General features: G+C 44.4%; 1 protein-coding gene across 10 annotated transcripts in view; it reads left to right on the forward strand.

Moving 5' to 3' along the window:
• The window catches only part of CLIP1 (CAP-Gly domain containing linker protein 1), a 307,706-nt gene that overhangs the window by 151,897 nt on the left and 143,332 nt on the right, over positions 1-12,477 (forward strand). For all 10 annotated transcript variants that reach the window (XM_063964458.1, XM_063964459.1, XM_063964456.1 and 7 more), the window contains exons 5-6: positions 702-927; positions 1,270-1,467. In XM_063964458.1, coding sequence (XP_063820528.1) covers positions 702-927; positions 1,270-1,467 — 424 coding nt within the window. The remainder of the gene's footprint in view (positions 1-701; positions 928-1,269; positions 1,468-12,477) is intronic.

The following is a 12,477-nucleotide window of genomic DNA, read 5'->3' on the forward strand; positions in this document are numbered from 1 at the left end:
AACTTTCTTTACTAGAAGCTCAGGAGAGCCCCTAGTGTGCAACCAGCTCGAGCCGGGCACAGATTCTAACTGAGGTCTGGAGGAGGGGCATAGAGGGAGGAGCCAGTGCACACCAGATAGTACCTAATCTTTCTTTTAGAGTGCCCAGTCTCCTGCGGAGCCCGTCTATTCCCCATGGTCCTTACGGAGTTCCCAGCATCCACTAGAACGTCAGGGAAATAGGATTTTTATTACCTACCGGTGAATCCTTTTCTCGTAGTCCGTAGAGGATACTCGGCGCCTGCCCGGTGCTTCGTTTTTCCTGCACTGTTACTTAGTTAAGTATTGTTGGTTCAGCCGTTGCTGTTCCTGTTTCAAGTTTGGTTAGCTTGGCTTTCCTCTTGTTGTGTGTGCGGGTTTGGATTCTCAGCACTATCCTCATCTATCCTTCTCTCAAAGTATGTCCGTCTCCTCCGGTACAGTTTCCTAGACTGAGTCAGGTAGGAGGGACATAGAGGGAGGAGCCAGCCCACACTATCAAATTCTTAAAGTGCCCATGGCTCCTAGTGGACCCATCTATACCCCATGGTATTAAATGGAACCCCAGTATCCTCTATGGACTACGAGAAAAGGATTTACCAGTAGGTAATTCAAATCCTATTTTTTCAGGGAAGCTGCTGTATACACTTCTGACTTACCTGTGATAATCTTTTACTTTTCAGGTATTTTCAGTGCCAATCAAAGTATGGCTTGTTTGCACCTGTACATAAAGTTACACGGATTGGTTTTCCATCAACTACTCCAGCAAAATCTAAAACCACCGTAAGAAAAGTTCCTGCAACACCTGCCACACCATCATCTTTAAAGCGTAGTCCAAGTGCATCTTCTATAAGCTCCATGAGTTCAATTTCCTCTTCTGTGAGCAACAAACCAAGTCGCACTGGCTTGGTATGTATCTTTGCCTCCGTTTTAATGTTTGAATGTATTGTGAAACTAGAGATTAAAATGACTACGTCAGTGGTTCCCAAACATGGTCCTCAAGGCACCTTAGCAGTCCAGGTTTTAAAGGATATCCATGGTTGAGCACAGATGGTCAAATCAAGATGACTGAGGTACTAATTAACTAACCTGCGCTCCAGCATGGATATCCGTAAAACCTGGACCATTGTGTCTTGAGGATTTGACTTTGGGAACCCCATGACTACATTGTAAATACAAATGATAAGGAAATGACTGGGGCATAGTGGTTGTAATAATTATTTTGTATTTCCTACAACAATAAATGAACAGTTAACCGAAACATCATCCCGATATGCAAGAAAAATTTCTGGAACTACCGCTCTTCAGGAAGCTCTGAAAGAGAAGCAACAACATATAGAGCAGCTTCTGGCTGAAAGGGACATGGAGAGGGCTGAAGTTGCAAGGGCTACAAGTCATGTAGGCGAGGTAGAACAAGAGTTATCTGTGATTAGAGATGGCCATGACCAGGTATGAAACTCTATTGGTGACATGTTTATTTGTTCTCAGTTTGTTTTCTGCAATACATTTTAAATAATCTCTGTATCCTCTGTGTTTTTGGATAGCAGGTCAGAGAGAAGCTCGTCCCGCACTTCTATATCAATGGTTCTCAACCTCCGTCCTCCAGTACCCTCAACAGTTCATGTTTTCCAGGTCACCTAGCAGTTGAACAGGTGTATTCATTACTCACGGACACATTATAAAAGACCCACAGGTGGAGCAAATTATTTTACTTGCAATCCTATGAGGAGACCTGGAAAACATGAACTGTTGGGGGTACTTGAGGACCGAGGTTGAGAACCACTGTTCTATATCTTCTCCCATGTTTAAATTTGTCTGCAGTGGAAATTATGGGAAAGACTGATGTCTGTTAATATCTCTTTATTATGCTCTTCACTTTAATGTGTTTTTGAGCTTTTTTCTAATCCACTCTTTAAGAGCTCTAACTCATGGTTTATTAGTGACTGGTAATTCTGCATTTATGAAATAACTCCCTGATGTTTGTGCTGCGTATCCTGTTCAGAGTTATGGCTATATGCCCCTTCCATAGTGGTCATATTCATGTTCTAATGTGGTGTTACTTTACATATATTAGGGATTGGAAAATCGAAATCCCTTTAACACAGGTTCTCAAACACTGTCCTACGAACCTCAAACAATTCATGTTTTCCAGGTCTCCTCACAGACTTGCAAGTGAAATAATTAGTTCCACCTGTGGATATTTAAAATGTGTCATGGAGTAATAAATACTGGTGTGCACCTACTAGGTGACATGGAAAACATGCACTGGTTGGAGAACCATTGCTTTAACATATTGGGGGGAATTCAATTTTTATTCACTCCGTCAGCCACTAGATAGCGTCCGACAGAGCAATTCAATTGTTGCTCCGTTCGGGCGCGATGAGCTGTCTGCGCTGACATTTCTGTTTGCAGCCCCCTTTGCTGGTGAGCAGAAATTACCAAAAGTTGACGCCCATACAGCACTTTTTATATCGCACCCAGCACTTTGGTTGAGTTTAGCCGTTTTATGTGGCTAAATCTGGGCTGTCTGGGCGTGATCAGGGCAAAAAAACCACAATTGAATTTCACTCAGTGATCTCCCGTCACTTTAACAACAATGGTTTTTTTTGTAGAGATGAGGAAGCATAAATATTTAATTGTATGTAGTTTTAAATACTACTCAAGTGATATGTATGTATAAACTTCTACAAACAGCTGTATAGAGCTTATTTTCTCTTACGTCCTAGAGGATGCTGGGGACTCCGTAAGGACCATGTGGTATAGACTGGCTCCGCAGGAGACATGGGCACTATAAAGAACTTTAGATGGGTGTGCACTGGCCCCTCCCTCTATGCCCCTCCTCCAGACCTCAGTTGGATCCTGTGCCCAGAGGAGACTGGGTGCATTACAGGGGAGCTCTCCTGAGTTTCTTTGAAAAAGACTTTTGTTAGGTTTTTTATTTTCAGGGAGCACTGCTGGCAACAGGCTCCCTGCATCGTGGAACTGAGGGGAGAGAAGCAGACCTACTTAAGTGATAGGCTCTGCTTCTTAGGCTACTGGACACCATTAGCTCCAGAGGGTTGGAACGCAGGTCTCACCCTCGCCGTTCGTCCCGGAGCCGCGCCGCCGTCCCCCTCACAGAGCCGGAAGATAGAATCCGGGTGAGTATCAGAAGAAAGAAGACCTCAAAGGCGGCTGAAGACTTCAGATCTTCTCTGAGGTAACGCTGCGCGCCATTGCTCCCACACACAACACACACAGCGGGCACTGAAGGGCGCAGGGGGGGCGCCCTGGGCAGCAATATTAAACCTCTTGGGACTGGCTAAAGTACATAAATATACTGGGGAGGTAGTATATAAGATAATCCCCCGCCAGTATTGTAAATTTGAGCGGGACCGAAGCCTGCCGCTGAGGGGGCGGGGCTTGATCCTCCAGCACTAACCAGCGCCATTTTCTCCACAGCACACTGCAGATAAGCTGGCTCCCCGGACTCTCCCCTGCTGAACACGGTGACAGAGGGCAAAAAAGAGGGTGGGGGGGCACAATTATTTGGCGCAGGGAGTCTATATACATTAAAAGCGCTGTTTAACTGGGAATTCTGTTTCCAGAGTCAGGTGGCGCTGGGTGTGTGCTGGCATACTCTGTCTCTCCAAAGGGCCTTAGAGGGGAATTAGTGGGGAATTGTCTCCATATAAATATATCCCTGAGTGTGTGGGGGTGTCAGTACGTGTGTGTCTGACGTCGAAGGCTCATCTAAGGAGGAGGTGGAGCAAATGTTTGTGGTGTCGCCGTCGGCAACGCCGACACCGGATTGGTTGGACATGTGGAATGTTTTAAATGCAAATGTGTCTTTATTACATAAGAGATTGGACAAAGCAGAGTCCAGGGATAGAACAGGGAGTCAATCCATGGCTTTGACTGTGTCACAGGGCCCTTCAGGGTCTCAGAAACGTCCCCTGTCCCAAGTTGCAGACACTGATACCGACACGGATTCTGACTTCAGTGTCGACTACGATGATGCGAGGTTACACCCAAGGGTGGCCAAAAGTATTCATTACATGATTATTGCAATAAAGGTTGTTTTACATATCACAGATGACCCCTCTGTCCCTGACACGAGGGTACACATGTTTAAGGAAAAGAATGCAACCAAACAAAACTGAATGAAGCGCTATACAACCAGATTCTCTAATTTTTTAAAATTTATTCTCACAAATAGACAACATTTATAAACAAACAAACAACACTTAACACACGGCCGGTGTATACAAATATTTAAAAAATATATATATATACTTATAATCCTTCAAGGAATAATTTGCATTAGTTAGACCACCAGTCCGTTGGGACTATTCATTAATTAAATAACTAGTGCACATTGATAATTCAACACAGATATATTCCGTTGATTTTGTATTAATTGAACCCACAGTCCAGATATGAACCATTTAACAAACAGTCACTTGGACTTAGGTATTATGTCCACAACTTGAGATGCATGCATCAATTGAATATAGGCTTTCCTATGAAGCCAAAACAAAAACTTGTGTGATGTAATATGATCCAATCCAGGTTTTAGTGCATATAGTGCAATTGGTTTTATGAATGATGTAAACGTCAGCAAGCACTATTAGAATTATTGTGTGTCCCGTCAGCACGGGTGGATAGGAACAATGGTAGCTTGGTTAGCTTACTGTGCATACGATCGTGATCGGTGTCTGCAGGCTCCACCGAGAAACGATCCCCCCTCCAGCGGCCAAAGAAGCTGTATGCCGCAAAAGCTGATCCGGGGTCTAGCCGCACCAAGTCCGTTTGTAGTATGTTCCACCGATGGTCAAACAGTCACAGCCGTGTTTAAGGTGCAACCTCTCTACGCGTTTCTCCGCCTTCACCTCGGCGGCTTCCTCAGGAGTGATGATGCCGGTGCTCCCGTCTGTTCATTTAAATAACACGTCCTTCCTCCAATTACCGGGCACTCTGACAACACCTGCGCTGATTCTATGCGCTTCACTTGCGTGTCACCGCTCATCAGTTTCTCTATTCTATTAATTAGTGTGCAAATAATACATACACGTTCTTGGTCTGATCTTAACTAATGCAACCATAATTCATTACCGCATTTGAAATACATATTAAGTCCCAATTAAATCCTCTTTACTAAGAAGAAAAGAATTTTGTTTTTATAAAATATATATAAAAATGACCGCAAATCACATGAAGCTTATCAATAATCTCTCCACATTACCTGTTAGAAAACCACTTGCATGTGGGGAGGAGGACAATTCCTCCCACCCTCACACAACGGTCCCAACATAGGGAATTCTCCCCATTATAGTACACGATGTCAGAAACCTTTATCTATAATGAACATATAAATATATAATAAAAAATGATGAATAAAATCAAACTAATAATGATAATCATACTAATGATAATACTAAAAATAAATATGGCAATGACAATAAAAATAAATATAGATAGAAATAGAAATGGACATTTGGATGTATTCATTACTTGATGGACATTATCTGTATCACCCAGTAATCACCACTACTAATTATCTACTCATAATTGAGCTACAATCCCCATGATAACCCATCCCCAAGAATTTCAAAGGTGCATATCATTGTTAAATATCAATATTATTGTTAACAAAAACTTCTCAATTAGGCACACTGGGTATTCCGTAGCGGGGATTAATCAATAAATATTATTTAACTCCACCGTATCATTCAATCCATTCGGTACCAGTGTCCCCAACCGGAATATCCAGTATGCCTCCCTCTTACAAAGAAGGCCATATCGGTCCCCTCCCCGAGCTGTTTTTCTTATCTGTTCAATAGCGAACATCTGAATGTTACTTACATTCCCCAATTGACAATTTGTGATGTGTGCATAGAGACTTAGTTTCCTTGTTTTATTAACTATATTTCTCTTATGCTCCATCAATCTATCATGTACAGCTCTGGTGGTCCGACCCACATATTGTTTCTTACAGCCACAGATGAGTAAATAGATCACAAACGAAGACTTGCAATTAATAAAATCCCTAATGGTGAATGATTCTCCTGTATTAAGGGACTCAAAAGTAGTCACTTTGCGATGACAAAATTGACAGGTCTGGCATCTAATATTCCCACATTTGTGGAAACCCAAAGGTTTCTCTGGTAACCAATTAATTGTATTGTTAACCAATTTCTTATTCCTCATATGGCTTGGTGCCAACCTTAGTTTAAGATTATCAGACCTTCTGAACGTCACTTTATCACTACACCCAGATCCATCCTTCAGGATATCATCCATTTTTAATATTGTATGATTTTTCTTTATAATCTTTCTAATTTCATGGGCGTGTGAATTAAACTTAGTGACAAAATTAATTGATCGCTCATTCTCCTCTACCTGAGAAGTGCCGACTTCTTTTTTCCCCTTATCTTGCAATAATTGGACCCTATCTATCTGGCAAACCTCTCTATAAGCTTTATTAACAACCTCAAAAGGATATCCTTGTTCAAAAAATGATGTTTTCAGTTTTTCTGCCTGCTCATGGAATTTTTTCATAGAGGAGCTATTTCTCTTTAATCTAATGAACTGACCCTTCGGTATATTATCACGCCATTTTTGTAAATGGCTACTTCCATAATTCAAATAGCGGCCCTGATCTACCTCTTTAGTGAAAGTAGATGTATGCAATTCATCGCCCACAACCTCAAGAGCAATATCCAAATATGAGATACTAGTCAAACTATAAGTGTATGTGAATTTCAAACCAAAACAATTAGTGTTTAAATTAGTCAAAAAAGTGATAAGTGACTCCTCATCCCCACCCCAAACTAAAAACAGATCGTCTATAAAACGACAGTAGAGGACGAGATCGGCGCCAAGCCCGCCCCCCCACACATGTTCCTGTTCAAAGCGGCCCATGTATAGGTTCGCGAAACTTGGCGCGAATCTCGTCCCCATCGCCGTTCCTTTCTGCTGTAAATAATATATTTAATCAAACGTAAAATAATTATGATGAACGGTGACACGCAAGTGAAGCGCATAGAATCAGCGCAGGTGTTGTCAGAGTGCCCGGTAATTGGAGGAAGGACGTGTTATTTAAATGAACAGACGGGAGCACCGGCATCATCACTCCTGAGGAAGCCGCCGAGGTGAAGGCGGAGAAACGCGTAGAGAGGTTGCACCTTAAACACGGCTGTGACTGTTTGACCATCGGTGGAACATACTACAAACGGACTTGGTGCGGCTAGACCCCGGATCAGCTTTTGCGGCATACAGCTTCTTTGGCCGCTGGAGGGGGGATCGTTTCTCGGTGGAGCCTGCAGACACCGATCACGATCGTATGCACAGTAAGCTAACCAAGCTACCATTGTTCCTATCCACCCGTGCTGACGGGACACACAATAATTCTAATAGTGCTTGCTGACGTTTACATCATTCATAAAACCAATTGCACTATATGCACTAAAACCTGGATTGGATCATATTACATCACACAAGTTTTTGTTTTGGCTTCATAGGAAAGCCTATATTCAATTGATGCATGCATCTCAAGTTGTGGACATAATACCTAAGTCCAAGTGACTGTTTGTTAAATGGTTCATATCTGGACTGTGGGTTCAATTAATACAAAATCAACGGAATATATCTGTGTTGAATTATCAATGTGCACTAGTTATTTAATTAATGAATAGTCCCAACGGACTGGTGGTCTAACTAATGCAAATTATTCCTTGAAGGATTATAAGTATATATATATATTTTTTAAATATTTGTATACACCGGCCGTGTGTTAAGTGTTGTTTGTTTGTTTGTTTATAAATGTTGTCTATTTGTGAGAATAAATTTTAAAAAATTAGAGAATCTGGTTGTATAGCGCTTCATTCAGTTTTGTTTGGTTGCACTTTTTTGGGAGAAACGGTGATCTCCCTATTATTTGGAGCAGCAATACACCCAGATGGTAGTAGGGAATTTTTTCCCAAATTAAGTCAGCGCCTAGACCAAATCCCCCCTTTTGTTTAAGGAAAAGAAACCTGAGGTAACCTTTCCCCCATCTCATGAGCTGAACACGTTATTTGAAAAGGCTTGGGAAACTCCAGACAAGAAACTGCAGATTCCCAAAATAATTCTTATGGCGTATCCTTTCCCTGCTGTCAAAGTCAGAAAAATATCACGCTACACGTTGCCATATATTCACCTCATGCGCGTGCCTGCTGCACGTGCACATTCTCTCCCGTGCGTACGGATACTCGCAGCCGCGTGATGGCGCCTCGGCCATGCGCTCGAGCGCGTGGTATGTGCATTTACGGTAGAGTTTGTGTGCGTCTAGCGAGCGACTCAATCGCTAGATAATAAATCCATATGGCAGGTTTTATAGGTAATGTTCCCTTTAGTAATAACTGTAAGTTTGTTTAATGTGACTTGTTCACGGACTTGGGAATCCCTCTTTGCGTGGTACAAAGGGTCTGATTAAGGTTGAACAGTGGTGTCTGGTATCTAACCGAAGAGTATTTTAATAGCAATAATCCGGTGTTGGTTAGGTAAAGATTAATCGCTCCTGTGTGTAGTTATGGCCATTAGTAGTTTCTGGACATATTCTATATTTGCAGTTCATTATCCATGCGGCGGGAATCCGGAGATTCCCACCCACCTGAGCTGTTTGAAATAGTCACAGCCCACCTGTTCAAACTAACCTATGACCTTTTGATATAGTGCAGAGAGACATTCCTGTGTCCAATGAACAATAAGGTTGTAGGGCCCTTTGAAGTACACTGTATTTTGTGTATATAAGGGTCACTGTCCCCAGACCGGCCAGTACTCTCTCTTCAACAGTTATCGCTGATAATTGGAGGACTGGATTCCGGTTGCGCCTGCGAGTGTTCCCCGTATGGTATGTTTCTCTGTTGCCACTTTGTTACCCGTGTAATGTTAGCCATTCATTCTTAGTCTATGTATTTGTATTTGCGATTGTTTACTATTGTGTATATTTCTGTCTAGATATCCTGTTAGAATTATATGTTAGCCTGTAGTGTATGACTTGTTAGCGGTTTCTCTTTTCGATATAACTAAAAGCTTGTTAGTAAAGGTGTTGGAACCTTAGCAAGGTTTCGTGTGTTCATTACATTTGCAGAGGGTAATAGGAGCGTCCTGATCGCTCAAACAGCTTTGGTATTATTAAGGTTAAGCAGCGTTATATCGCTACAGTGTTTCAGTACAAGATTTACAGCATAAGAGTATCCTTTCTGTGTGTTACATTCAAGGTTTACTGATGGTCATCCTGTGAGCGTCTGCGCCGCTCGTGATCTCCTCGTGGTCTCGAGCGTCCGCTACGCTGGTAGCGTAGCATTACGGTAGTCGCTCGCCTATAGCGTGCTCGACACCAAGCGTAAGCTGTGAGCGAGCGTGCCACATGTGCGTCTCGATCACGGCCAAGCGTCTGCTACGCTAAGTGCGTACCCTTACGGTACCTCATACGCCAATTGCGTACTTAGTCTCTTACCCATATATAGTGAATATTATAAGGTAATCAAATCAGCATTATCACTGCGCAGGACAGGGTACGGTGGGAATCCTCGCCCAGAATGGACAAGGTGTTAACACGCTTGTCAAAAAAGGTGGCGGCGCCGTCTCCAGACACAGCAGCCCTCAAGGATCCTGCTGATCGCAGACAGGAAACTACCTTAAAATCAATTTATAGACATACAGGTGCTTTGCTCAGACCGGCAATAGCATCGGCTTGGGTTTGTAGTGCGGTAGCAGCTTGGACAGATACCTTGTCAGCTGACATTGATACCCTAGATAGGGATACCATTTTATTGACCTTAGGTCATATTAAAGACGCAGTCTTATATATGAGAGACGCTCAGAGAGACGTTGGGCTACTGGGTTCAAGAGCCAACGCCATGGCGATTTGTGCTAGGCGAGCCCTGTGGACCCGCCAATGGACGGGTGATGCCGACTCAAAGAAGCATATGGAGGTTCTACCTTACAAAGGTGAGGATTTATTTGGGGAAGGTCTCGCGGACCTGGTTTCCACAGCTACCGCGGGTAAATCTACCTTTTTACCTTTTATTTCCCCACAGCAAAAGAAACCGACGCAATATCAGATGCAGTCCTTTCGGTCAAGTCCAGAAGAGGTCGGGGCTCTTCCTTCCTCGCCAGAGGTAAGGGTAGAGGGAAAAAACTGCCGGCTACGGCTAGTTCCCAGGAACAGAAGTCCTCCCCGGCTTCTACTAAATCCACCGCATGACGCTGGGGCTCCACTGAGGGAGTCTGCGCCGGTGGGTGCACGTCTTCGACTCTTCAGCCACGTCTGGGTTCAGTCAGACAAGGATCCTTGGGCAATGGAAATTGTATCCCAGGGTTACAAGCTGGAATTCGAAGACGTGCCGCCTCGCCGGTTTTTCAAATCGGCTTTACCAGCTTCTTCCCCAGAAAGGGAGATAGTTTTAGCTGCAATTCAAAAATTGTGTCAACAACAAGTGGTTGTCGAGGTTCCCCGGGTTCAACAGGGAAAAGGGTACTATTCAACCCTATTTGTGGTCCCGAAACCGGATGGCTCGGTCAGACCCATTCTAAATTTAAAATCCTTAAACCTTTACTTGAAAAAGTTCAAATTCAAGATGGAATCGCTCCGGGCAGTGATCTCCAGCCTGGAAGGGGGGGGGGGGGATTTTATGGTGTCACTAGACATAAAGGATGCGTACCTTCATATCCCCATATATCCTCCTCATCAGGCGTACCTGAGATTCGCTGTACAGGATTGTCATTACCAGTTTCAGACGTTGCCGTTTGGGCTTTCCACGGCCCCGAGAATTTTCACCAAGGTAATGGCGGAAATTATGGTGCTCCTGCGCAAACAGGGAGTCACAATTATCCCATACTTGGACGATCTCCTGATAAAGGCAAGATCAAGGGATCAGTTACAAAAAAGCGTGTCTCTCTCCCTGAGAGTACTACAACAACACGGCTGGATTCTAAATCTACCAAAGTCGCAGTTGGTCCCAACAACTCGGCTGTCATTTTTGGGCATGGTTCTGGACACGAAAAAAAAGAGGGTTTTTCTCCTAATGGAAAAAGTCCAGGTACTCCAGAGCATGGTCAAGGACCTGTTGAAACCAAAAAGAATGTCAGTTCATCAATGCACTAGAGTATTGGGAAAGATGGTGGCGGCCTACGAGGCCATTCCGTTCGGCAGGTTCCATGCGAGGACTTTTCGGTGGGACCTTCTGGACAAGTGGTCAGGGTCCCATCTACAGATGCATCGGAGGATAAGCCTGTCCCCCAGGGTCAGGGTCTCTCTCCTGTGGTGGCTCCAGAGTGCTCACCTTCTAGAGGGTCGCAGGTTCGCCATTCAAGATTGGGTTCTTGTGACTACGGACGCGAGCCTCCGAGGATGGGGAGCAGTCACACAAGGAAGAAATTTTCAGGGAATATGGTCAAGCCAGGAGGCTTGTCTACACATCAACGTGCTGTAATTAAGGGCCATATACAACGGCCTGCAGCAGGCGGAGAGTCTTCTTCGTAACCTACCCGTTCTGATCCAATCAGACAACGTCACAGCCGTGGCGCATGTAAACCGCCAGGGCGGGACAAGGAGCAGAGCAGCATTTTATGGTGTCACTGGACATAAAGGATGCATACCTTCATGTCCCCATATATCCCCGTCATCAGGCGTACCTGAGATTCGCTGTACAGGACTGTCATTGCCAGTTTCAGACGTTGCCGTTTGGGCTTTCCACGGCCCCGAGGATTTTCACCAAGGTAATGGCGGAAATGATGGTGCTCCTGCGCCGGCAGGGAGTCACAATTATCCCGTACTTGGACGATCTCCTGATAAAAGCGAGATCGAGAGATCAGTTGCTGAAAAGCGTGGCGCTCTCCCTGGGAGTGCTGCAGCAACATGGCTGGATTCTAAATCTACCAAAGTCACAGTTGGTTCCAACAACTCGGCTATCGTTCTTAGGCATGATTCTGGACACGGAACAAAAAAGGGTTTTTCTCCCAACGGAAAAAGCCCAGGAACTCCAGAACATGGTCAGAGACCTGTTAAAACCGAAAAGAGTGTCGGTCCATCAATGCACTCAAGTACTGGGGAAAATGGTTGCCACCTACGAGGCCATCCCCTTCGGCAGGTTTCATGCGAGGATGTTTCAGTGGGACCTTCTGGACAAGTGGTCCGGGTCCCATCTCCAAATTCATCAGAAAATAAGCCTGTCCCCTGGGGCCAGGGTGTCTCTCCTGTGGTGGCTGCAGAGTGCTCATCTTCTAGAGGGTCGCAGGTTCGGCATTCAGGACTGGGTTCTGGTGACCACGGACGCGAGCCTCCGAGGTTGGGGAGCAGTCACACAAGGAAGAAACTTTCAGGGGATATGGTCAAGCCAGGAGGCTTGTCTACACATCAACGTACTGGAATTGAGGGCCATATACAACGGCCTACGTCAAGCGGGGAATCTTCTTCGTGACCTACCGGTTCTG

Source organism: Pseudophryne corroboree, chromosome 1 (assembly GCF_028390025.1).
Source record: "Pseudophryne corroboree isolate aPseCor3 chromosome 1, aPseCor3.hap2, whole genome shotgun sequence".
Classification (NCBI taxonomy): Eukaryota; Metazoa; Chordata; class Amphibia; order Anura; family Myobatrachidae; genus Pseudophryne; species Pseudophryne corroboree.